Here is a 26,782-nt window from a genome sequence, read left to right as displayed (position 1 = left end):
TTTCAAATTATAATGGATGTAATCTCAGAGGCTAGTTATTATTATTATTGTTGTTGTTATTATTTAATTTGATAGTTGGATTCAAACCTATTTCAACTAGTGTTAACCAAGCCTCTTGACGGTAACTCCATCCAAATTAACCGTCTTTCTCACTATATGAATGCTCTTGTCATTCCTTCTTTTTTTTTTTTTTTTTATTTTTGAGAAAGTTGTCATTCNCTCCCACACCAAAAAAAAAAAAAAAAAAAGAGTCTCTCATGCATGCATTCAAAACTTTTATAAAATATCATAGCTTTACAAGATATACAAAAATCATTTACCTTTCAAGTCCTTTCTTTGTCCTCCATTCTTTTCTCATTTGAATTTAGATTCTATAAAAATTGCAAAGTTCTCCGTAATGATTTTTATTCTCTCCTCCAAGAATGTAAAAAAAAAAAATATATATATATATATTTTAGTTTAAGTTTTTTTTTTTTTGATAAATATTTTAGTTGAAGTTGATTCTTAATTTTGTATTGTATTAATCATGACACTAATACAAAGTATTGTTACTTGAATGGTAAATGCTTTGTTGGCTTTAAAGTGGTCAAAAATTATGAATATTTTAATAGTCATGTTTACATAATTCTTTTAAGATGTTGGGATTAATTATACACTAATTTTTGGTAATTTTTTTATTTATAAATCAAGTAAAGGTAGGAAGAGATGAATCCATTGACAAAAGTTTGTTCTTTTTGTATCTTATCATTAAAATTACAATTGTATATTAATGGAAAAAATTTAAGATAAAGAAAGTATTGACATTTAAAAAATAGAAAATTCTCTAAACATGCACAAAAGAGCTATCATGTACATTGTAGCTTATTTATGTTATTGGGCATAAGCATTAGTTCGAGGAGCATTCAAATTGGGTAGTGTTTCTAAAACTAATTTTCTAATGATATAAACAATTTGACAATCACATTAGAAGACAGTAGCCTTTTTGCACATTCTTGCAGACTCTTCTTTTTATTTTACTTTTCTCTAAGGGACTATTTTTCATTTATCATAATTTAGGACCGATTCATTTTTCAATCGTGAAAATATCTAGGGATGTGATTAGATTTATGTATTTCCAAAAGTGTTTATATTATGTGCTACATGTCATCACACTCCTAGGAATTTTTGTGACTGAAAAATACATCAACCTTGAAAATTTTGTTCCTTTAAAAAAAAAATGAAGAATTTATGAGCACGCGCAGCACGTGTGCAAAGACACTAAAGGTGTGATGAAAATTATGACATTAAACCAAAAAAACCTAGGGGTGTGATGAAAAATTATTTCATTTGCAAATGCATAATACTCATCACATCTTTTGATTTTTTTGTAATTGGAAAAATGTAGTAATTCCAAATTATAATGAATGTTCTAAATTAATCCTTATCCAAAAAATAGAAGAGTAGCACATACGTACTCAGACGCTAGTACTATTTTAGGGGTTTTTCCTATTTGAGGTTCTCAATTTAGATGCCCGAAATACCCTCAAATTTATATATTTTAAGACTTAAATCATAGAGATAGATATGTAAAATTAGTAATTTAAAAACTCATAATTTTTAGTTAAATTAAAAAAAAAAAGGTCATGCTAACTAGTGTCTTTAGGACATTGGTTAAAAATCTATTTTAGGAAAGTTTTGACGCTACTTTTATGGGAAATGAAAAAAAACTGGCAAAACATTAATTTTTTTTTCCTATAAAAATTTTCTTTAAATGGATTATTAACCAATAGCCTAATGATATTTGTTAGCATTTCTCAAAAAAAGTTTTTATTCTATCTCCACATTTTTCTATCACATTAGTTGTCAAGTATTAATACAATTTATTTTTGAAAAATATATAAGAAATAAAACTGTTTTTTTTTTTTTCCACAAACTTTTTTTTATCACTAAATTATTATTTTTTTCTATCTCCATATTTCCCTCTCATACTAATATAATTCTTTCTTAAAATAAAAAATAAAATAAAACTGTCAGGTAAAATGTGTAAATCTAAAAATTAAAATTAAAAAAAAGAAAAAGAAAAAAAAGAGGTATCCATGCACACGCAAACTAGGGTAGTTATTCATTTATTATTTTCCGAATAAGCAACAAAGTCAAAGCTGATCTTATCTTCTGATCTTCGCTAAAAAAAAAGAAAAATAAAAAGGAAATTGATATCGTTTCCCCCGTCCGATTCTCGGATTGGTATCTCAACACATCAGCTTGATGGCTGAATCTTCCGGGTTTGATCCTCAGCTTGCTCTTTCTCACAAATTCCCCGAGGTACTTGATCCCTTTTCTCGCACTCCTAACTTTTTAGCTTAACTCCTGTTTCTGCGTAATTCAACTAAGATTAGGGGTATTTTCGGCTTGCCTAATAGAAGCAGATTATAGAACTTACAAGCTTTTGTGGCATCTGTTTTACTGTAAGAATAAGAAAGTACACGATCTACACATTAACGCCCCGTTTTTTTAAGCGGAAAACATTTTTCCTGCGTTTGCTGATATTTGGTACAGTGGAAAACGCAAGTCAAAGGAAAAGACGAGCAATAGAGAGCGGAAAACGTTTTCCGCTTACAAATTTAATTGTTTGGTGGCAAATGTTATCTAGTTTGTTTTCAAGGTCGCAACCAAACATAGGAAATGAGTCATTTTACTATGTTTCTTAGTTGGAGTAATGGTTTCATTAAATTCAACCACGTGGTTGCATTGACCGATGGACAACATGGTTCAATTTAAGTGTCCAATCATTGGAAAAGATTACGTTATTTTTGTTGTATTGGTTGAATTCAATTGAGCAACCTATTGACCAACCTAAGATACTGTATCTAAGTTTACCATTTAAATATTCTCCACCCCTCATATATTTATTCAAGATGGAAAAAAAAAAAAACCACAGTTTAGATTATAAAGAAACTTGGGCACAGTAATGCTTATACAGTCTCAATTTCTAACACTAGGCATGACAAATAATTTACAAATTACATTTATATTATCTTTTGTATATCAATTTAACTTTTGTTGATTTTTTATTTTTATTTGTTTGTTTGTGGAAGTTTGTTTATTTTTATATTAGTTAACATTGGGTAGCACTCTTATGAACCAAAGTCACTAGTTCAAATCTCACTTTCCCCTCACCTTGGGACCAAAAACTTACTTATAAAAAAGAAAAGAAAAGAAAAGAAAAAAATTGGACAACTCAACATTTTTGGAATTATTTTGTTTTCAAGCTTTGTTTTGGAGTTTATTTATCTAATATTTATTTTATTTTGTTGCACATGTGGGGACGGACTGCAGACGACGTACACCTATACCGAAAGGTGAAGTTTTAACTGTTACAGAGTGTTTGTGATGTTTTACTTGCTTCGAATTGTAGTTTGTGGGACTAATGATGTATATGCACTTAATAGCATATGATATTAACAGTTTATCTCTTTGAAAGCAGAGATTCAGTGCTCTATGCACTGGGTGTTGGAGCATGCGCACGGGATGCTGTGGATGATGATGAGCTTAAATATGTCTACCATGCAAATGGAGAACAATTTCTGCAGGTATTGTTAAATTCCAGGAAATTATTATTGAAATAAAAAAGTGCTTCGGTATTGTTTGCCTGTTATATGTTTGGATGTTATTATTATTATTTTTGTTTTTTTTGACATTAGAAAAGGGTGATATTCATGTCTTTATCATAAATGGATTAGGTTTCTAAGTCATGAAATTTTTTGTTTGTATATACTTCTTATATATATATATACTTTTTATAGGTCTTGCCAACATTCGCTGCTCTATTTTCACTTGCATCAATGCCAAATGGTTTCAATTTGCCAGGGTTAGAGTAAGTACCAATCAGATCAGAGAAAGGCTAAGGGTTTCTTTACATATTTATATGTAAATTTTATTTTGAATGATTTAGTATTCTATCCCATCTCCAAAATCTTACTCTAGGTGTGAATTTATACTGCTTTTCTGGATTGTAATATCCCTTGTATGGATTTTATTGTTTTCAGCATATGCAGGGATAACTAATGGACATTTCTGGTTTCTTTCTACCAGATATGATCAACGTCTTCTGTTGCATGGGCAACAATACATAGAATTATATCGGCCATTTCCTTCAAGTGGTTGTGTAAGACTTCTGACTAGAACCTATTAATGATACTTCATGATTTGCCCAAATGCATAATACTTTCAGCTTCCTTGTCCCCAGTTTCATGTGAATGAGTCTAGAATTTCTTTAATGTTGGTCTTACCACCATTTTGGAACATCTGGTCTAAATAGGGTAAGAGTCTTGTCTCTCCCTATCCCCTCTCTCTTTCCTTTCCCCAAGGAGTACACAACATAATATAATACAATAATTGATGGAAATCAAATTCTTTCCAATTGAGCATACATAGCATACTAAGTTGATAGTTGTAAAAAAATAAGCATACTAAGTTGGTAGCCTCTCTTCTTAATCTTTTTCTTCTTCTTTATTTTTAAAGCAATTGCTCTGCTATAAATTATAAAATCATCTTGGGTTTCTTTTTCTTGTCATTTCTGTGCCACTTATTATCTTAAAAATATATTAAATTTAATGTTATTATATTGTTGATGCAGATACATAATAAGGTCAGTCTAGCTGGATTGCATGATAAAGGTTTGTATTATTATCAGAAACATTACTATTTAACAACTTGGTGTGGCACACACACACGCACGCACAAAAGGAACCCCAACTTGAGGTAATATGTGTACAACTCGGTCATTTGTAAAATTAAGTGGTTGATTATCTAAAAAATGCTCCCATTGTGTTAATGAGCAATATAAAACAGTCTAGTAAGGTTCAAAACTTCATCTTTCTTTGATAGATTAATTTTTCTCTTGAAATTCACTTCTTTGATGGGTAAACTTAATCTCTGGTATTTCTTTTGTGGTTTCTTGATTTTTGTTGAAGACAATATCAGTGGTATCATAAGCAGTGATCTAAGCTTTTTTTCATGTTTAATTCTGTTTTCAGGAAAGGCAGCTATTATTGAGTTTGAAACAAAGAGCTATGAGAAAGAATCTGGTGAATTATTGTGCATGAACCGGTAAGGACTCTTTTAAACATTTAATTAACACTCCTTGTAAATGACACAGTTGGTATATCACTTTGCAGAACAACTGTCTTTCTGCGAGGTGCTGGTGGCTTTTCAAAATCATCTCAGCCATATTCCTACTCGAACTATCAAACCGACAAGGCCTCAGCTGTGAAAATTCCAAAAACTCATCCTTTTGCAGTGTTTGAGGATTCTACCCAACCATCTCAGGCATGAGCATTAATTTCATAGTTTCTGGAACTGAAATTCCACAATGGCTAATTATATTTATTTTAAACCATCATTGTGTTTTAGTTTATATGCCATAATTATGTAAATTCATACATACAAAACAGATGATGGAAATCCATATTCTTGGAACCATGGAACATGGAAAGAGCGAGAGATATTTAAATATTAATGACATGTTCTTCTGCAGGCGTTGTTGTATAGGCTATCTGGTGACTATAATCCTTTGCATTCAGATCCTATGGTTGCCAAAATTGCAGGGTTGGTACTTCCTTTAATTCTATAACTGAACTGTTATCTAGCTTTTGCTTTCAATTTGAAACTGGTTGATGTGGTTGTGACTTTTGTCCGTGATTGAACTTTGAACAACTGTGATTTAAGATCCTAAACCATATTTAGATGATATTTTGGAGTACGATCATCTACTTAGATAATCTGTATGAAAAGATACCGACTAAATTTATCTCAAGTCATATTTATTGGCCAAAATATGTAGCTGGATCTCAATATTCAATGATTTAATCAAGCATTATGTCAACTCTTGAAAGCACTATGTTCATCTTTGGCTGTTCAACTCCCAACATTTTTGCTCTTCCTGTGCAACAAGAATGTGACGGGAGGAATTTTGTGTTCACATAGCTTCTGAATCAAATATAATTGATTGCTCAATATGAGACAGATTCTGTTGTACATATCAGGGTTTTTCTTAGGATTTATGAAATGATTTCTATCAAGGTTCACCATATATTGAGCATTTGGATGCATTCAATGACCTGTACTTGATTTTGCTGTCATGGGATATCCAGATGCAACCTAAAGTTTTATGTTTATCTAACTTTGTTCTAACACATTGTCAAAGATTCTCTCGGCCAATTTTGCATGGGTTGTGCGCGCTTGGATTTGCAGTTAGGGCAATCATTAAATGTATCTGCAAAGGAGACCCAAACTTGATTAAAAGCATAACAGGACGATTCCTTTTACACGTGTACCCGGGTGAAACTTTGGTCACTGAAATGTGGCTTGATGACTTAAGGTAGAGACCTTTTTTGTGGCATTCTTTAGATGAAGTTTCTTCTAATATTTCTTTTCATTTTGTGGTTAACCACAGCACATATTCGATTCAAAATTTTATGAGTGTCCTTTCTAAATGCTTGGGGAAATGAGATTTTTGTTGGAATCTGCAGGGTTGTATATCAGGCAAAGGTGAAAGAACGAAACCAGACAGTGTTATCTGGCTATGTGGATATCCATCGTTTGGCTTCATCACCGTGAATTAACAAGGTTCATCATAAATATATCTTGTTGGAAGCAATTGAATTAAATAGGAGGCCTTAAAAGCTCAATGTTGTTCTTTATAATAATTGACAAGGGAGAACCTTTGATGATATAGGGGCACTCATTTCTTATAATTTTTCTTCTCTTTTGTGTTGGTGACAAATTAAATTCTAATTTCATAAGTTGCCACAATAAGATGTCTCATTATTTGATCTGTTTATGACATATATGATTCTTACTCAAATTTAGTTGTATTGGAAATGATCGAAACAAAAGTCTAGCAAAAGACAATTATATTGTCTAATAACTCAAACAACAGGTTCAAATTTTTAATTATTTTAATTTTAAAATCTGTTGTTTCTTGTTCTAATGACATATAATATAATTGAAGTCAATTTCTTAAATATATGTGGACCATAAGATACTTTCTTACAAAATATTTTAAAATGCACCCCTACGCTTAAGTAATGTTTTTAGGGCACTACCTAACAAAATGTTTCTTAAGAGGGGGAAAAATGTTTTATTAATGATTCGTGGAATTGTAATATATATAGGATAGTTGTGTATGGTTTTTTGTTTTTTTGTTTTTTCTTGCTTAAAATAAGTAAATATTTAGTTTTTTTTGGGTTATACATTTAACATAAAAATTACCAAAAATTTTACGTGTATATATATATATTTTATAGAAACTATGCAAATTAGTTGTTTCCAAACTATATCTTAAAGAAGAAAATATATTATAAAATTTTAATGTTTATTAAAGAAATATCAATTCATTTTATCATTGTATATATATATATACATATATATGTTTTCAATATATAAATTATAGCTTGAATTACTTAAAAAATTGAAAAGTAAATTGGCATACAGTCAATTCTGACATGGGTATTAAGGGAGGGATCCATTGGCTATGCCTTAGGCTCTGACACACTCTTTGTAGACAAACCTTACAGAGGAACCCTTAGGGTTTTGGGGTAATTGCAAGAAAGTATGTGTTCTAGCCATGGGCCTAGCAAAAAGTTTCCTTTCATCCGGCTTATAAAGTAGTTAAACTAACTAAAGATAACGAAAGGAACAACCCCCCACCTCCCAAAAAAAAAAAAAAATTCTTTACATTTATATGTTGAAAACTTAATTATGGTTGAGAAAATGAAGTTGTAAGGACTCAATTTGGATTGACCCTGCGTATGAATGAGTTTTCAGCCCAACAAGCCCAAACAATAAATTTATAGAGAGTGGGTTAAAGGTTTAGGCGCTGGCTGTCGTTCATCAAGCATGAACTCTCCTTAATATAAAGAAAAAACACTTAGAGTTTCTTTACAACTGGAGGGACGCTCCTCGGCCATAGGCCGAGGAGACCTTTTTCTTCTCCTTTCTTCCCCCCCCCCCTTTTTACTTTACTTGCTTTTCTTATATAGTCTTCATCTTCCTATCTCTTTATTCCATCTGTTGATCATCCATTTGCCTCTCTTCTGGCCGTCCGTCCCATCAGAGGCCTTATCAGTACTCAAGTGGTTCACTTTGATCAATGTTGCCCTGCTAAGGGGTTATATCCCCATTAATGCGGCCAGGGGGGTTAGGTGAATGCATTAAATGCGAGGGTGACAGCTAACTTTGAGCCTGGTCTTTCCCAAAAATCATCCTTGTCAGGCCGAGGATGAGGAGGTCCTCGGCGTGGATTGGGAAAAGAGGCTTTCCCCAATTTAGCCTTGAATAGTCGGTATTCCTCGGCGTGGGCCTTGGGCCTGCTACACGATGGGCCGAGGCTATCAGGCCCACGAGCCCCACAAAAAAAAAATAGCTAGTTCAGTGATTAATTTATATACTTAGCTTTAAATTCTTGACATAATTTTCATTTTTGTTAATACAATGAATTTATTTTTAAATATATTTTAAAATAAGTTATTATAAAAATCTATTCCAATATTCCAAAGCAACAGCAAAAGTAAAATTTGTTGTTGACAATAATTAATCGATTTTTGTATGAAAAAATTGATTAGTTTCAAATGGATTGGAAGTAGCTTGGAAATAAGTTTTTTGGACTAAAGTCAAATAATCTATAAGTAGCTTTAAATGGGTTAAAAATAGCTTTCAATTATAGGTATACTTGATACAAAATTAGAGTACATATATAAAATCCAATTAGAATTATAGTATTATACTTGACAGAAAATTATAATACAATTAAAATCAAATTTAGATCTTTTATTGAACTTCTACGTCATTATATTAAACTAGTCATAGTGCCAAAAAATTTGACGATTTTTTTTTGTTAAGTGAAAAATGAGAATAATAGATAAAACTTATAAGTGTTAGTCTCAAATCCTTCTTAAAATGATGTGATTATTTTCTAATAAAATATAGTTTATACAATATATTAGATTTTCTAAATTAAATTATCTCTATTTGTTATTTGAAAATTGTTTAAATTTAGTAATTTTTTAAGGAAATATAATGCATTTTACATTCAATAATTATATAATGCGAGATAATTTGTAAATAATATAATGTATGGTTGAAATTTGTTTCTAGTGCTCCTTACTTACGGTTGATCATTTATATGTTTTAAATGACCTAAAGAATAAGCATATATAAATAAATTCATCAATTATATTTAAAAGTAAAATACAAGACTTTATAACATAAGTGTGGGGGGTAAAAACTGAGAGCCACTTAACGGACCTGGAGTACCGGGTTAAGAAGTATCATACTTCCGAAGAGATATAGTTGGGTAGGAACGGCCCATTTGAAGGTAAGAAGCCCAGAAGTAGAGGGGGAATACTGTCCGAAGAGACCACCACGTGTCCGAAGACGTCTCACTCCTCGGCCACAAAGTCTTGATCAAACAAACGTGAGGAAGATCCACACAATCTTCCCAACGACCCCCAATGATAATGATAAGTTCTAGGTAGGTCTGGGGATGATCAGAACAATGAGATATCTAAAGGAAAAGCTGCTACCACCACATTTTATGTGCTGCAACAGCTTTTCTGGCCGCATTTATGTGGAGAAGACTCCTGAACAGTGCAACCTCAGCTACCGCCACTCACAAAGAACTAAAGTAGACACATGACGTGACATGCACTTGAGTAGATGCGCGGATGAAGAACAGGTGGACGATGGAGATGATAGGAAGGGATGCTATATAAAGGAGAAGGGTCCCTGATAATGGAGGGGGGAGAAAAGAGAGAAAAAGGGAGAGAAAAGCTTTACTGTAGCTCTGAATGCTGTAATCACTGCTCATTTAATAAAACATCTCTTCGGACATTCATTCATGGAGTTGTTCAAGTTTTAGTTCATGTTATCATCACTGCACGTAACCTAGCAAACTATTATGTGCTTCATAACCTGCCCAGCTCTTTCGCCCACTCTCTACAAATTCATTGTTCTGGGTTCGTTGGGCCTTTAACCCATATCCTTTAGGCTTAGGCTACAAAAACAGACCCTATAATAAGAAAAATGTAATTTTATCAAGAACTTACCAAAATTACGCTAAGAATGTGACATCAATCAGGTAGCATCATCGAAGTGGACTGAATTGATTGAAGTGGGCCAAAGTGGACCAAAATGAATTGAAATAGGTCAAAATGGACTGAAATATACTGAAGTTGACCGCAGAAGACCGAATAGACCAAACTAGACTGAAATGGACCGAAGTAAAGTAAATGGACCGACCTGGACCAAGCTGTACCAAAATGGACTGAAGTGGTCCAAATTGAACCAAATTGATTGAATTGACCGAATTGAACCAAACTAGACCAAAATAAACTAAAATGCTACATTAATGTGGCATAACAAAAACATGGTAACAATAATTGTTGCACTTAAGTTTTTAGATTTGTATATAAATGGATATAAATTTGGAAATGTACTTTCTTTAGTTGCAACTAAAAGTGATTAGCAACCAATACAGAGAAACTTATTTAATTTGGTTAGGTCTAATCAAAATCCAGCATGAGTTAGAAATTTATCATACTAAAATGGATTTAGGGTCCTATTTATGTTTTAAAAAGGGGACCGGACTGGTTGGTCCGACTAGTTGAACTGGGAACCTGAGGCCAGTCCAATCCCAAAAAGGGCCTAAAATTGGGGTAAAACTTGTGAAAATCGGTCAAAAATTGGTAAAAACTGGGAATTAGAGACAAATCCGTTTTTTAAAACCATGATGTATTGCTCATACTTTTTTTGTTTTCTCATAAAAAAAATCTAGAATCACATATTATTTCACAACTTCTTGTCACAATTTACAATTGGTAAAGTAGTACAGTAAAAATAATGGATCTGTGTAAGTGAACTGTGGCCAAAAAAAAAAAAAAAGTTGTGAATAAAAGTCCACGTGGGCGGCACCATTCAAGCCCACTACAAATTCATTTCTCCCTTCCCGCCAAAGCGCGCCTTCTCTCTCTCTCACTTCGGAGTTCAGAGTTCAGAGAGAGAGACAGGAAAATGGAACTGAGTCTGAGCGGGAATGCGATCAAGACCTTTGCTCGGTGCATCACGTGCCTCGCACGTGTGGGCAACGAGCTTGCAATTCAAGCTTCTCCTTCTCAGGTATATTATATATTGAATAAATTACTAAAATTATAATTAATTTGTTTAAATCTAATATAATTAGTTCGATTCTTTAATTATCAGCTTATTTATACTTTTTTTTTAAATGGCTCATATAATTTACTCTGTGTTCATGTTGATTTGTTAACTCATTGTTAGGGATTTGGTGTGTTTTGATTAGGGTTTTAAAAAAGCATATAAATGGGATTTATATCGAAATTATTTCTTATTTATGGAATTGGGTGTAAGGAATTTGTGTTTGATTTGATATATATGAATCATGCTTTGATGGGTGAGAAATTAGTGAGTGGAAGCTCTGTTTGGATGGTATGAAAATGAAGGAAAAAGAAGGGCATAAATAGGCTTTCATAGAATAATATTTAATTAGTTTTGGAATTGGGTGTGAGGAGTTATGTTTGACTTGATTTATATGAATCATGCTTGATGAGTGAGAAATTCACAAGTGAAGCTCTGTTTGGTTGGCAAGAAAATGGGGGGGGGGGGGGGGGGGTGGGGGGGGGAGAGATATTCAAAAAATTGAAGCTCTGAAGCCTAGACTTGATTTTTTTTTTTTTTTTGGGGTATCTGAAAATTCAAGAGATTTCCTCAAACATGTTATGCAGAAGTAGTTCGCTATAACTGAATGGAGGGCTCAAGGTTTTTGTCTTGTGAAGTTTAAGTTATGAGAAGAGGTTAGAAATTTTTGTTTTGTTTTGTTGGATTTTCCTTCTGAAATATCTCCATCAACTATATCAAACTTTAGCAGAATTAGGACTACCCTTTTGGTTTTCTGCAAATAGGGATGGGTAACAAATGAGTTAATAATTTGTAAGTACCATATTGCATATTCATGTTTGAAGTAATTGAGTTGATTTGTTTAGTTACTATTTTTTGCCTGCAGCTTGCTTTTCACACTCTCAATTCATCGCGGTCAGCTTATCAGTCCATTACATTTAAGCCTGATTTCTTTGATGTCTATACAGTTTCTGGTAACCAAGTCCAATGCAGTGTGCTTTTGAAGGTAAGGTGGTTTCTTTAACCATGTTAGATATTGTAATGGGATTTTTCAACTTATCAGTCTTGCTGACTTGGCATCTTCAGGCCATTTGTTCTCTTCTTAGGACACCTATTGCAAGTATTGATAATTTGAGTGTGAAGTTGCCTGATCCTGATGCATCAAAAGTGCAATGGGCGTTAGAATGCTATAGTGGTAAAGTACTTTCTCACATATCTTGTGTTTTGCCTATCCTATTTACTTATTAGGGATAGGGTGATGCATACCCAATAGATGGGGGTAGAATGGCGAGATTGATTGGTGCTTAAACATCAATGATAGTGGTCAACTGGTCATTGTCATATTTGCTGGAATATTATTTTATTTGATAAGGAAAATGTTTTATTTCTACCATGTGCAAAGCAATCAAGGAAAGGTTAGGAATGAAATAATCATATGGTGTTCTACAGGTATCCTTTGGGAATAAAAATTTATTGTGAGATAAGTATCCAACACATTCACTAGAATGACTGTAATACATTAGAAATAGAGTCGCTGAATGCACCATCTTATGTCTTCTTATCTATTGAATTTTCTTACAATCAACAGGTCTTATTTAGTTTGCAGAAAAAAAATGGGCTCATGTTAAATGTTGTTTGAGACTGAAAACAATATTCTTCCATAGGGGGAAGGAAAATGTAAGAGAAATCCCCTTCCTTGTTTTGTAACATACATCACAAAAGGAGTATATATAAGTTGGCCAAATGGTATTTTGAAGAAATCCAAAATTATTGCTAAGGCTGTGAGCCCATGATGATCATTCAGTCCAGACAAGTTAAATATATGTGTGATGTAGGTAGGTGGATAATAATATACCATAGAGGTATTTGGCCTGATCTCCAATGGCTACCTCCAATAAACGTTGATCCTACACAAGTGATTTAACATGTAGCTTTTGAATGAGTTATTCTCACTTCAATAAGACTAATCTAAATTTGGATTTTAGGCTAACTTTTTGAAAGCTCTAGATTTATGATCTCTTGTGCTATGGAAATGTTACTAGATAACTGTGCCATGCAACTTTCTTATTATGCAATCTTCCTAGTAGGTTATTTGATTCAAACATTGATTTGAAATAATTTCATACTGTACATTTTGCAGGCATGAGGAAAACCTATTGGATTACTTGCAATGTTGAACCCGATATACAACATTTATCTCTTGATAGGACAAAATTCCCAAGTAACTTTGTAGTGAGACCTCGTGATCTCAATAGATTGCTTGTTAATTTTCAGTCCTCTCTTCAGGAGATTACTATCATTGCAACAGAACAGACCTCCTTACCTTCTGACGCTGCAAATGAAATAGGAGGAAAAGCTGTCGAACTTAGAAGTTATATAGATCCAACCAAAGGTAATTGTCATATTAGTCTTTCTACCCTGAATTTTTCATAAACAAGATACTAATGCTGCTCTTTTCAATTGTAGAGAACGATTCATCACTGCACACTCAACTATGGATAGATCCTACAGAAGAGTTTTTGCAGTATACTCACACTGGAGACCCAGTAGATGTGACATTTGGTGTGAAAGAATTGAAGGTATTGAATCCAAGCCTTGGTACCTAATTTTTCTGAACTTCAATTGCATTTGAGTCATAATTGACCTGGCAAAGCCTTCGCCCTATTGATGAAACATTTACTTAGAGATAAATTTCACCTAATCACTGTCATTATACTATATAACTAGTTTTAATATATGACACTTTCTGGTATAAGTGTCAACTTTGTTGGCTAAATAGCTCATTTATGACTTTTATTTGTTTTTTTGGTAAGTGAAGTCTTTTTGTTTAATTTTTTATTTTTCAATTTTGGCTAGGATATTGTTGAACAATGTATTACTCCTTTTGTTTGTGTTTATCATTTGACACAATATTCTTTGTTTATCATCAAATTTCAGGCCTTTCTTTCTTTTTGCGAAGGCTGTGAAGTTGACATTCAATTGTATTTTGAAAAGGCCGGAGAGTAAGATATATCTTATCCCATTCCATGCATGATGTATCTATTTTCCCTTTGCTTGCCTCTTTTCCTCCTCCCTCACAAAAGAGTTTCTCATTTGATAAACTTCAATGTCAAATGCTAGCTTCATCCTGCAGACATGGTATCGTGTGGGCTTACCATTGATAAATATTGGCATTAATGACAAATCACGACACTAGTAGATCTCTTTGCAACTGGGTCCCCACAATGCCACTTGGTGTGGTTGGGATACTTGAAAGTTTATATAAATCAACCATGTAATTCATCACAAATGATGAAACCCACATAGTAACAATGAGTTTTGATAGAATATATAGCTCCTTAGGTTTGATGCATACAGTCAGAATTCAAGGTGAGAAAAGTCATTGGAGTTTGTGCAAATATTGGTGACATGTAAATCATTAAAAGAATTGAAACCAAAGTTGCATCATCTATGTAGGAATCCATATGTTTGGCCTCCAATGCATGTTGATGTGTCCATGCTTTTATTAAGTGATCATCTGGCTGCCCATCTCTTATTCTATTATTCTGTTAATCATCTTTAATTGGATGATCAGCAAGACACAAATGAATTGACACTGATGCTACAAATCTTAGGATCAATCAATTAGTTTTCATGATGGGTTGTTGGGCAACCAATAGAAACTTTTACTCTAAAACGTAACAGATTTTGTCTGTCTTGCTTAGCATTTTGAATGCAAGTATTGTGTTATTAAAATCTGACTTTCATCTTAAAAAACATGTGTCCGGGAAGCAGGCCTATTCTCATGGCACCAAAATTTGGGTTAGATGATGGGTCCAGCTCAACCTTTGATTCTACACTTGTACTTGCAAGCATGCTTATATCACAGCTCCATGAAGGGAATTCCTCAGAACCTCCACAAGCAGCAACCTCAACACATGGCCAGGATGAGCATGGGGCATCCCATGCTCAACATGATAGGTGTATACCAAATGTTTCTGAGCATCCATCTGATCACACCAGAATTTGGTCTGACCTTTCTGGTAACTAATCTTAAAAAATTTTAATGATGACTATAGAATATGTTGTGCATTCAAACTCTTGATGACTCCAATGTGCAGGAAGCGCAGCAAAAAGTGGTAGTGGCAGTGGTATTGGTACTGAAGAAAGGCAGGTCCAAGGGGAAACAAATTTGAATGCTAATCAGCAGAGGGAGATGCAAAGAATTAGCACAATGCAAATTTCAAAAGCTGCATCCACTAGAGAAAATGAGCCTGCAGATCCTAATATGTATCCTACTGTTTGCTTCAGTATGTCATCAATTCAAGTTTTTGTGTCAAATCTTCAGACTTATCATTGCTTTCAATTAGCAGCAATCCTCTGGCTGTGTTTGTGTGTGTTTGCACACACTTCTGTGCTCATCCCATGCATTTTCTGAGTTCTCCCTACTCCCTAGTCATTGCTTTACAATTATTTTAATACTAAATAAGATAATTGGTTACAGATAATGAGGAAAAAATTTCATTGCAAACCTTTAATTCACTTTTCTTAGTTTCCAACTTTCCATGGACAGGGCATCAAACTTAAGATGAACTTAAATTCATGGAGTTGCACTTCATGTGCAACCTAAGTTTGGATTCTGCTCCTCATGAGGCATGTGCCTCTAAGTTTGAACTGTTCTCTGGAATGATATCTTCAACAGTGGAGGAAGGTCCATGATACATTTCTGCCTTTGGCATTGAACACAATGGGGTTTATATCTCAGAGGAAGCCACTTGAAATCTAGATTTAGTTTCTAGTAGAAAAATTTAGTCATTATTGCATTAACTTCATGCCCGGATTTATGTGTGGACTGCTAGCATTAAGATATGCAAGTTGAATTCTCTCTCTAACACAGTCATTGTTTGGTGTTTGAGTAAAGCAAGTTCTAGAAGAGGCATCAGAAACTTCTATTGTTGTCCACCTTATTTTATGTTAAAGAATACTAATGTTTCAATAATAAGGACCATTTGTTTCCAATAAATAGTCAGGATTATATTATACCTTGGACTCATATTTTACTTGGTGTTGTACCATTTAGGAAAAAAGTCATCGCTGAACTTTGAAACCATGTATTTCTGTAATAGTCAGTAGTAAAGTCTGTCTCTTGAGCTCTAATGGCAATGTGGTATAAGGATCAGAAAAAGGTTGCAATGTGGCATAATAGCTCTTGTCAACCAAAGCAACTGCTGACTTCACCATACCCTAGATCCTAACTTATTTAGAACAACTTTCTTCCGTTTGTTCTGATACATACTGACCATTGATTGTAATTGCATTCTCTTGACCTTTAAATTAGCTTTCATCCTATGGAAAAGGATCATGCAGAAGAAGCCCGAGGTTAGTAAGAGACCTAGTAAAATTTGATTAGTCTTACATATGTTTCTGCTCCTGGCTTGACCAATACATTTACAATTTGTTTCTTTCAGATGGGCCAGTTTCACAACGTCATCCTAGTAACTGGGTGGATGCAGATGAAGATGATGATGATGGGGATGAGGATGAACTGTGTGTTCAGTCCACACCACCATACTATGAAGAACATTAGCCATGATTGATGCTGCTTCTTCTCTTTCCCTGTTGTAAATGTCTCATCCAATGAGTTTTTTAATCAAAGTAAAGTTTTGGTTAGCTTCTCCCCTTATATACTTGTTATCCACTCAGCCTTTTACACTACGTAATCCAATACAAGCTAGATCCTCCAGCATTTGAAAAGGTAATTGAATATGTGCTGCCTTGGAATGGTTTGTAGTGTTGTCACTGTTGAATACAACCATATCCATCAGGGTATTTGGAGTAAAATACTGAAGGTCCACAATGTTAATATACATCTAGAAAGTAACATTTTAGGAAATGATGACAATTGACCTGCCAGTAACGTATGTGGGTAATATCACTTCATTTTGTTGGCGTTTTAATGAAAAGCATTTTGGAAGGTTTCAGAGTACTAATTATACTTTACCAAATTGACTTGTGGGTGGCTCAGTCACGATCATGCTGCAGTTATATGGTGCTGTTGTTTCTTGTTATAATTTGAAGCGAATGTTAGCGTTGAGCCCTGATTCCTACTGCATGTTATCTTGTACTTGATTTGGTTTTCCCATCAAAGGCAGGAACCTTTTTCCACTGTAATAGCTAGCTTTTACTATCTATATGTCAAGCATAAAGGGTTTTTTCTCCCAAACATAAAGGTTATGATGGTTTAAGGATGTATAAAGACCTTCAACAGATGTAATAGTAGTATTCACTTGAGCTGATGATCTCATGTACCATAGATAACATAATCTAGAATTGATTAAAGATTAGCCTTTTTCCCATTTCAGGTAATGTGATTATATGAGTTGGATCATTGATTTTGTTGATCCTAAAGTCGATAAAATTTACAGGTGGGTGCTCTCATCTCCTGGCTGCCCCTATCCAGTCCAAGATATTTTCTTGCCTTCTCTCTCTCCTAGGATTGTGTCCTTGACACTTTCATATTCATGTTAGCTTGATCCCTTAACAATGCTTACTTGACAGGATGTCTTACACCCTGTATCATTCGCCCCAATTCTGTATCCAATTTGATTGATTTTTGGCGTGTTTCGGTTCAATGCTGCCACCCTATGCCCAGGGCTAGGAAGACACCAAAAATAAAAACAAAAACCAACACCCAGACCAACAATGGAGCACAATTAAAAGGGGGGTTTTTATTTTCCTTTTACCTCTTTCAGGTGTTAAATACAATTATAGAGATCGATTTAGGGACTAGAGAGATCGATTTCGTGCAAAATGTATCTCATTTTAATTTTCTAATTAGTAAGTCATATAGGATCTCATCTTCATCTTACTCTAATGAAGGAACAAATTTCATTTGAGTTAGAAGTAATTGACAGGATATTTTTTTGGTTTATATTTCCGTTTAGTACTAAGCCATGGTGATCAAACATGAATGGTGGAATAAATAGAATGGACATTCTCTCAAAACAATTTCTTTAATTCCTATTAAACTTGCAGGAATAAACAAAATATCCATTAAAGATTTCCTCCTCTTTTTTTTTTTTTTCCTTGAATTCTTCTCTCCTTTCAAACGGATTGTGAAGGGTATACTATTTTTACAGCAACAGATTCAAAGCATATTCATTCTTTTGCAACCAGATATCGCCAATTTTCAATGCTAGTATCCTTCTAATTAACTACCCTGTCAAATTTATTTTTGTGTATAAAAGACGATCAATTAGATTAGACAGTTCCTTTTAAAAACTTCAATCCATGAAAGCGTATTTCAAGAAACAAACAAATCAATGAATGAGTTTGTTCAACAGTTAATATCGTATGTAATGGTAGCACTCAATCTTGAATATGACTAAAGAAAATTCAACAATACAAAGATTTGTTGAAAGAATAAAAGGAGGTATTTCGTGATACAAAAAAACTTCAAGAACATACCGGAATTGCGAAGACAAGGATCTCTAAAGAGTTTGAGATTGCATATAGACAAGTTCTACGCTCCCACTTTCAACATCACCATGGACAATTGGACATAATAGCCAAATAGTAATTGATAGAAAAACAAGAAAAAGCAAAAGGGAGGTTAATAACTTTGTTGACTCAAAGACCTAGAAAACTATAGCGTAACAAAGTCACAAGGTTCCCTCTTCTTTGTTCTTCCTTTATCTCCCTCTATTCTCACAAAGAAAAAACAAAGAAAAAGCCTTTACATGCATGCATGCAACCTTTTTTTTAACTTGAACTTAGGGCAGCAAAACCACCACCTTTCATCATTTGCTTAAACTCCTTGAAATTGACCATTCCATCTCCATCCACATCCACCTTCTTGATCATCTTTTTGCAATCTTCTACAGTCCTGCCTTGCTTGAGGCCCAAGGAAGCCAACACTGACCTCAACTCCTCCACAGTGATAAACCCATCACCATTTTGATCAAACACGTTGAATGCCTCCTTCATGTCCTCCTCCTCATCCCTTTCATCCATTATTGTCTGATACAATACCCCAAATTCATCAATATCAACGAACCCATCTCCGTTTACGTCGATCTTTTCTATCATTTGCATCATATCTCTATCGGGGATATAGATGCCCAAGTTTTGTAACGAGTCACTAAGTTCCTGCTTTGTGATCCGGCCATCTCCATTTCGATCGAACATTTGAAATACACGTTTCAGTTCTGCAGGATCCATCGATTGAAATTGTGATTGTTATTGAAACAAGAATGATTTTATTGACAAGAGAAAATTTTTAAGCTAGCCCCGAAAAACAAAGAAAGAAATCGTATGAACGTACTTGAAGAAAATTTGAGAACAAAGAGAAAGATATACGGATTTAAGAAGGCTGTAAAAATGGAAAATCCTTAGCAAGATCGTTGAGAAGGTTGTTAAGTGTTTACCAAACTTGCCAATATGCGGTGGACGTTGTATAAGGCTGTTGAGTGGAGAGAACAAACCCATAATTTACGTTGAATCATTGGTTTTTTTTTTTTCCTTGTAACAGTTTTATTTATTTATTTATATCTTGTCACTTAATTATTCTTAAATAAATATTAATTAATATTATTTTAATAACTATTTAAATGATTAATTATGAAACAATATTTAAACCATTCATCTAATGATGAATAGATAGGATTAGAACTAGATTTACTTTAAAAATTATCTTAAAATTTAAAAGTTTATATTTTTCCTTTATTTTTCCATTTAAAAGTTAAAACATTGGACCGAAAACTTAGTATTGGTCATTTGAAAATGTAGTTAATATATATTTTTTAAATTATACATAACATTTTTATTTAAAAAAAAAATTGATAGTTATAAAAATAGAAAAGAAGAATTAAACTCTGATTCTCCTAAAAAAAAAGAGCCTATTATGGCACTAAGCTTCAAGTGTTGGCATACATAATAGTTACTAACTTACTATATAATGTTCACTCCTATTAAGCTAAAAATATATATAGTTTTCTTTGCTATTAGAGACTTTTTACTATGTATTGTTCACTTCTTCAACATATTCATTTACCACTGCTCTTAAAGATAGGATTTGAACTAAATTATGCATGATGATCTATATATATATATATATAGCTTGTTTTTTCCTTCTAGGTCTTAGTTTTTGATACATATGGTAGTTGTAACTTTACAGAGAAATAAAAATATTTGCTCTTATAAAGGAATATCGTTATAAAATAAATAAATATAGTATATAGTATATATAAAAGGGAGGCTCATGTATACTATAAATATATACCATGACAAAGACTCATAACAAATTATGTTCCTTTCAATGGTTTTGTTTGTTTGTTTAAACTAAGTTGATTTTAACCTTCTTTGATTAAGCTCCTAGACTGTGGTTAATTACTTCTATTAACAAAATTTGACGTCATTAGTGATTCTATTAAATTTAAAATTGATTTTGTTTTGACTATCTTACTGCATTGCACTAGTCTCATTTGGATTTAAATTCTGTTGATGTGTATGCCGTCATGTTAACCTCTGTTATTCCAGTTATTTCTACTATTTTATCTGTGAAGTTGTTTTATTACCCAAAAAAGCACATATATTTCCACACCACAAGGACTGGTAGTTATAATATTTAGACTGGACATTTTCTTTGTTTTCTTTTTTAGCAAACGAAGAAACGCCTTCAGTTATAGTCGCTGAGCTGAGTGACCGTTCGTAGCTGCCACTGAAACCGAAATAGAGACCTCCTACCTCAGTGGAGCTTGAGAGTTGAGATGGCAAAGAGATAAGCCTACGCTTCAAAGTTCAACAGGATATCATCAAATCCCTGACATACCAATAATATTCATTTGAAAAAGTAAAAGGGACCTAGGTTTTTTCTTGTGAGTTCAAAATACGTCTAGATGCTTTATGCCATATATATAGTAGAAAATATCTTACCTGTATATTTTATAAACGTTAATGAAGAAGGCTAACGTCAAGTCATATATATATATGAAGTTAGAACTAAGAAAAAATTAAATTATAATTCAAGTTAGATTTCAATTGGAATATAATTTTGTATCATGTGTCTTATCAAAACTTTTTAATTTTTTATGAAGTAAGTTAATTTAGTGTAACTTACGAGAAGTCCAGTATAAATGAATCATAAGAAACTCAATTATATATCTAAAATTAGAAGAAAAAAAAAATTAAGTGTTTATGTTTACCAACGCCATTTGTTTGTTTAGTTAAAAATAATTCAAATCGATTAACTTTTTACATATATAATACTACGAACAGCTGTTATTTATTAAATAGAAACTTATATATATTGTTTGTATGTGTGTGTGTTTTTTCATGCATAAGGAAAGGGTTCCAAACTAGTTTAAATAAAAGTTAATGATTTAGATTATTTTATTTTTTAGAAGTACTATGTTAACAATATTTTTACAATAAATCATAAGTAGTAAGTTGTTATTAGTTCTAATTTAAACTCATTACTGAAATTGTTTTTTCATCTACCAGTAACTGCTAATAACAACCTGTTATTTAGGTAATAGTGACGAAAATATTGTAAACATAATATTTCTCTTTATTTTTGGAACGGTAAATAGGGCTTAAGCACAATACGTATACAATAAGTATTCTGTATAAAGTCCTATAATTAATTACAAAGTCCACTTGCAATTCTACTTTTTCAACGCATCATATTTTAAAAATCACAAAATCGGTAAACCTCATATTAAACGTAACCTTCGTTGAGTGGTATTAACCATGGTAAAACAAGAAATTTCTCTTCTTATGTTTTTTTTTTTTTTTTTTTATTCCTAAATATAGTTGAGCTAAATTAGGATCAAGTTAAATGTAATATTACCTACATTTTTACTTAAAAATATAGAGTAATCCTTAAGTACTCTTAGAGTACGAAAAATAATGTTCTTTTCTTTCACCTTCATAATAGAGTCCACTCATTAAATTCATAGTAGAGTCTACCATGAATCATAAATGTGAGATGAGTAAGCACTACTTATCCATACTTCGAAAGTACTTAGGAATTTTCTATAAATATATACTTGATGTGGCTAGTTATAATTAAAGGGTTTAGATATAAGGTTTTCCAAGGAATCCATATAGAACTTAAAACCTAAAACTAAATCCTAAATTGACACTTATTACAAAATATATATATATATATATATTTTAAATCTAACTCACAAACATCTTTAAATCGCATTACACCAAGAAAATGGAAAAGGAAAACAAATCCCCAACGTCAAACCTACAAAAGTCCAATATCTCTTCTATATGAAATGGTTAGCATCATTTCCCTGCACATATCAGGGGATTCAATATCCAGAAATAAGTTTTTTTCAGGCTAAAGCACAAACTATCACAAAGATGAATCTTTTTTGTTAGATTAAGCTGAAGGGTATCTGTTTCTCAAATATAACATCCCAAAGACACCTTTAGCCCAATATTTTACTGCACAAACCCCATACATATATTTTCGTAACCAGCAATCAAATAACAACCTTCGGAACAGAAATTACAAACACAAAACCATACTTTTATTTTCATACCCAACAATCAAATAACATACTTCCGAATAGAAATTAAAAAGTTTAATTTTAGCTTCACCTAGACTTGATTTATTGGTTTTTGGATGGGGAAGAGTAGAGAGGAAAGCATTCAAACCTTTGGAAATTCAAGGTACAAAAAAAGCATGTATAAAACTGAAACATAAACACAAACTTTTAAGCCCTTGACTGCACCATGGGTCACCGCTTCAACCCCAGCCGCCACAAGGCCAGAAATGACACGCTGCTGTGGCTGCTGCACCGGTGCAGTCGGAGCAGTGTATGGCATATATGGACCATATCCAGGTGCAGGAACATAAGCTCCCCCAGAAGCCGGTGGAGGCGGGTATCCGCCGCCATAAGCCAGAGCAGGCGGGTATCCGCCGCCATAAGCAGGTGCAGGTGGTGGGTACCCACCATAAGAAGGTGCAGGTGGGTGTTGATATACATCCACAACCCCATGACCAGGTCCAGTTGGATAATTTACCAGCTCCCCAAACTTCAACCGAAGGTCCAGTACCCCTTTGGCCTTCCCACTGGGGGTAACAACAGTATAGCTGATATGATTTTCACCCTTTGAATCGCCATAATTATCCAGCAGTTCCTTCATGGGCACACGGACTTGGCCAATAACTTTGTCTCGGATGATCCTCTTGGCCTTGAGCTTCACCACAACGGTCTGCTGGGCTGCAGGAACATCGTTGATGATGAACTTCATGGGAGAGTTCCATATTGGATTGCTGCCTCCGTTTTTGTCAATCGGTGTCTTCTGCTCAGAGGAGTTGCTGGAACCGTTAATAGAAACGGTGGCATACAAGCCCATCTTGTTGGAGAAACAACTCACTTTCTTCAACCTCAAGTCCTTGGCTGAAATGCTAGAGATGTCTAAAGTGCGGTGGCTCATCTTGAGGATTTAGATCAAAGAAATTTTGAAGAGGATTTGATGGAAATGGTGGAGGAAGAGGTATTTTAACTGGTTGGAATTGGTGGGGTGAGAGTTCCGGTGGAGGGTTATATGTATAGAAATAGAAGCTCACATACAGACGCAGAGGCAGTGAGATTCTGAGAGCATGACCACGGTTCTCCTTGTGCCCTAAGTGCGGGTACTACTCTTTCCCTTGACTAAGTATAATGATATACTTTTTTATTATAACTAGGGTCAGTTCAAACTTAAGCATGCAATTGGATGAGGTTCAAAAAAATCAAATCCATCATCTTAATCCTAAAATATTGTACTTTTTCTTTAGAAAAATAATTTATCTGGCTAAAGTTTAATAAATTTATATGCATTTTTCTCTCTATCTCACTTAGAAAATTCTTTCATAGTTTATATTTATTTTCACCTTCTTATAAAAAAAATTAAATAATTGATATATAAATACACAAAAATCATATATATATATATAAGTAGAAGCTTAGTAATTAAGAATTTAAATTAAATTGTAATTGCAACCTAAATTCATACTAAAAGTGTCCTAAGTTCTAATTACGCTATTATTTGATATCAAGTGTTTTTAGATTTTAAATACATTCCAATATTATGTCAAAAGTGTCCTTCTAATTATACACTAATTATATAACAATTATATTTATAAGCAAATTCAAGTTTCTAAAATTAGAAAAATACCAAAAAAAAAAAAATAACCAATTCTTTTATAATAAAAAAGAATCAATTCTAATTTACACACACACACACATATATATATATATATATTATATTTATGAGGTAGAAACTTGCTTGTGATTTTTTAGTGCAATATGTGAGGACAGTGTTGATTCTATTGAATCTTACAATAATTTATAACGCAAATATGTCCCCAACGGGGACGGAGCCATTCTTTGGCTTTAGGGGCCATGGTTAGACTTGCCCCCTCAACAAAATCTTTGACCCCTTTAAACAAAATGAAAAAGCCCAAGAAACTTTTACAAATCTAAAATCCCAAACAAAACAAATTAGTAAACCCAAAAAATTAGCCTAACAACATAGACTAATAAAAAAGCTAAAGAAATTTGAGCACAATCAGCCGATTTACCAAAACATTAGCCTAGGCCTCAAAAATTTTGAAACAAAACCAATCTGATCTCAAATAATTCCATCAAATTCCCCCCCCCCCCCCCCCCCCAAAAAATAAAACCCTAACCTAGAGAGAGACATTAGTATTGAGACGTGAGACAGAGGGAGTGAAGGCTAAGACCAAAATACTGCAGTACCACACAACAGCTCGGTACCAAATTTGCTTCTGAGGAAGACCAAATCGATCTCTCATCTTTGTTGAGGCGGAGGCAGAGCATATCTCACTATTATTTCTATTACTTTAACTCTCTTTTATTGTTCAGAGTTTGTACCCATGTACTTTGTGTTTTTTATTTTTATATTTTTTATGAACCACTCATGTGCTGACAGGGTGATATTGTGTCCGTTTGGATTGAACTTATTGTTGCTGAAACTGAAAACTGAAAACTGAAAACTAAAAACACTGTAGCAAAATAATTTTTAAATGTGTAAATAGTACCTTGAGACCCATTTTTAATTTTTTTTTTTATTGCATGAACAATGCTAAATAGTATATGAACAGTGTTTTTTGTCCCCTGCACAGTAAAATCATGTGATTTTACTGTTCACTTGCAGGAAAAGAAAAAAAAAAAAAAAAAAAGGAAAAATGCAAAACGTGGACTCAGCTTTCAGCTGAATCCAAACGCCCTCATTGTTTTTTTATAGCATATATGTAGTGTTTTTTATTTTTTATTTTTTATTTTTTATTTATAACATATGCCTGTATGAATAAAGGAGCAACAATACCAAAAAAAATATTTTTTACTGTCTATCATTCTAGCTATTTATATGAATTCTTGCAATACAAAACTGTGTCAAATATAAATTTTTTTAACTAAGAGTAACAAATGATACAATATAGATAAATAATTAATGGTTTTGCTTGTCTTTTAGTGTATTTTTTTTTTTTTTTAAAAGTTGAGATGGTTTGAAATTTTAATAGTTAGTTGATATTTAATAAAGTTGGTTGATTGCAGTGTTGTGCTATGCTTAGTGTCATCTTTTACAAATAATTTTATGTTACAGAACAATTTTATGTATAAATTCAATTATAAGTGATTTCTAAGATTTAAAAAACCATTGAGTCCCTTTTTCATAAATGATTACATTGTTAATACTAAATGGATGTTATTAGGAGTTTTATAATGATTCTTTATTTCTATATTTCACCCCCCTAACTTGAACTCCTGGCTCCGTCCCTGGTTCCCAACCATAAAATTTTTCATGTTATTATATAAAATTTCCAGAGCCTTTGCAAAATTAATCTTGCTTTGCCACTTGAAAAATATGTCGTGAAAAGGCCAAAACGCAAAAGTTTATGCTATAATTTGTTAATTTTAGTATGTAAAGGCAGCCTTATTTAATTACGATACGAAAATGCTGGATTATGCATGAAAGAAAAAGAAAACGTTGAATATATTATGCAATCATGCATAAGTGAACCACCAAAAAAACCAAAAAATAAAAATAAAGGGTTTTTTTTTTTTTTTTGGATGAAAAAAATAAAGAGTTAGTTAGTGTCAGATAATCAAATCTTCTGCCAATAAATTTAAGAGTACAATTTTTTCACAATTACTGATTTAGTTTATTGTAAATAGTGAAGAAGGGGGCAGAGGGTCCATGGCCCTCTGACTCTACACATTTCTCCCCCACTCCCTTCATTTTACTAACAAAAGTTTTAAATTATGAATAAATTATACTTATTGGCCCTCCTTCATATTTTAAAAAAAAAGTACAAACACTCAAAGAAATGATTATTGTTCTTTTTCTTTTAATATTCACTTTTTACTATATATAACTTGTTAATTTTAAGAGTATTTAAAATATATGTTTCCAAAAATATACAAATAAATCTCTTTTTCTTTTCTTTTTTTAATTTTTTATGGAATGAATATTTTTTTATTTTTTTGTTATTAGAAGAAAACATACTATAATTTTTGTGATTAAAAGTTTATGCTATATTTTACTTTATCATCCATAAACAAAAAAAAAAAAAAAATCATTTAGTTTGTTTCATTATTATATTTCT

At 32.7% G+C, this 26,782-nt stretch overlaps 4 protein-coding genes across 5 annotated transcripts; 2 read left to right on the top strand and 2 right to left on the bottom strand.

The window, feature by feature from the left end:
* Nucleotides 1–2,131: 2,131 nt before the first annotated feature.
* LOC112018301 (enoyl-CoA hydratase 2, peroxisomal) lies at nt 2,132–6,844 on the top strand. 2 transcript variants are annotated; one of them, XM_024050813.2, is made up of 11 exons: nt 2,132–2,301; nt 3,316–3,338; nt 3,464–3,569; nt 3,783–3,853; nt 4,072–4,144; nt 4,616–4,655; nt 5,016–5,088; nt 5,157–5,307; nt 5,516–5,586; nt 6,185–6,358; nt 6,510–6,844. In XM_024050813.2, the coding sequence occupies exons 1-11, from the start codon at nt 2,245–2,247 to the stop codon at nt 6,595–6,597; spliced, it is 927 nt and encodes a 308-aa protein (XP_023906581.1). In that variant the 5' UTR covers nt 2,132–2,244; the 3' UTR covers nt 6,598–6,844. The 2 variants fall into 2 exon arrangements, with proteins under 2 accessions (XP_023906581.1, XP_065636640.1); XM_065780568.1 differs by lacking the exons at nt 2,132–2,301; nt 3,316–3,338; nt 3,783–3,853 and having other exon boundaries at nt 3,468–3,569.
* A 4,123-nt stretch (nt 6,845–10,967) lies between these two features.
* Nucleotides 10,968–17,492, top strand: LOC112018302 (uncharacterized). Its single transcript, XM_024050814.2, has 10 exons — nt 10,968–11,154; nt 12,056–12,175; nt 12,256–12,364; nt 13,310–13,561; nt 13,636–13,748; nt 14,107–14,171; nt 14,944–15,191; nt 15,270–15,438; nt 16,487–16,527; nt 16,617–17,492. Exons 1-10 carry the CDS (start codon nt 11,050–11,052, stop codon nt 16,733–16,735), a joined length of 1,341 nt encoding a protein of 446 aa, XP_023906582.2. The 5' UTR covers nt 10,968–11,049; the 3' UTR covers nt 16,736–17,492.
* Nucleotides 17,493–18,501: 1,009 nt separating this feature from the next.
* On the bottom strand, nt 18,502–19,501 carry LOC112018288 (calmodulin-like protein 3). The gene has a single exon (XM_024050798.2). It carries the CDS (start codon nt 19,366–19,368, stop codon nt 18,910–18,912), a length of 459 nt encoding a protein of 152 aa, XP_023906566.1. The 5' UTR covers nt 19,369–19,501; the 3' UTR covers nt 18,502–18,909.
* A 3,311-nt stretch (nt 19,502–22,812) lies between these two features.
* On the bottom strand, nt 22,813–23,604 carry LOC136070520 (protein SRC2-like). Its single transcript, XM_065780544.1, has one exon. It carries the CDS (start codon nt 23,602–23,604, stop codon nt 22,813–22,815), a length of 792 nt encoding a protein of 263 aa, XP_065636616.1.
* Nucleotides 23,605–26,782: the final 3,178 nt, after the last annotated feature.

Source organism: Quercus suber, unplaced genomic scaffold (assembly GCF_002906115.3).
Source record: "Quercus suber isolate HL8 unplaced genomic scaffold, Cork oak 2.0 scaffold_239, whole genome shotgun sequence".
NCBI lineage: Eukaryota > Viridiplantae > Streptophyta > Magnoliopsida > Fagales > Fagaceae > Quercus > Quercus suber.
Note: the sequence above shows the minus strand (reverse complement) of the source record. Positions and strands in the feature narration are given on the sequence as shown.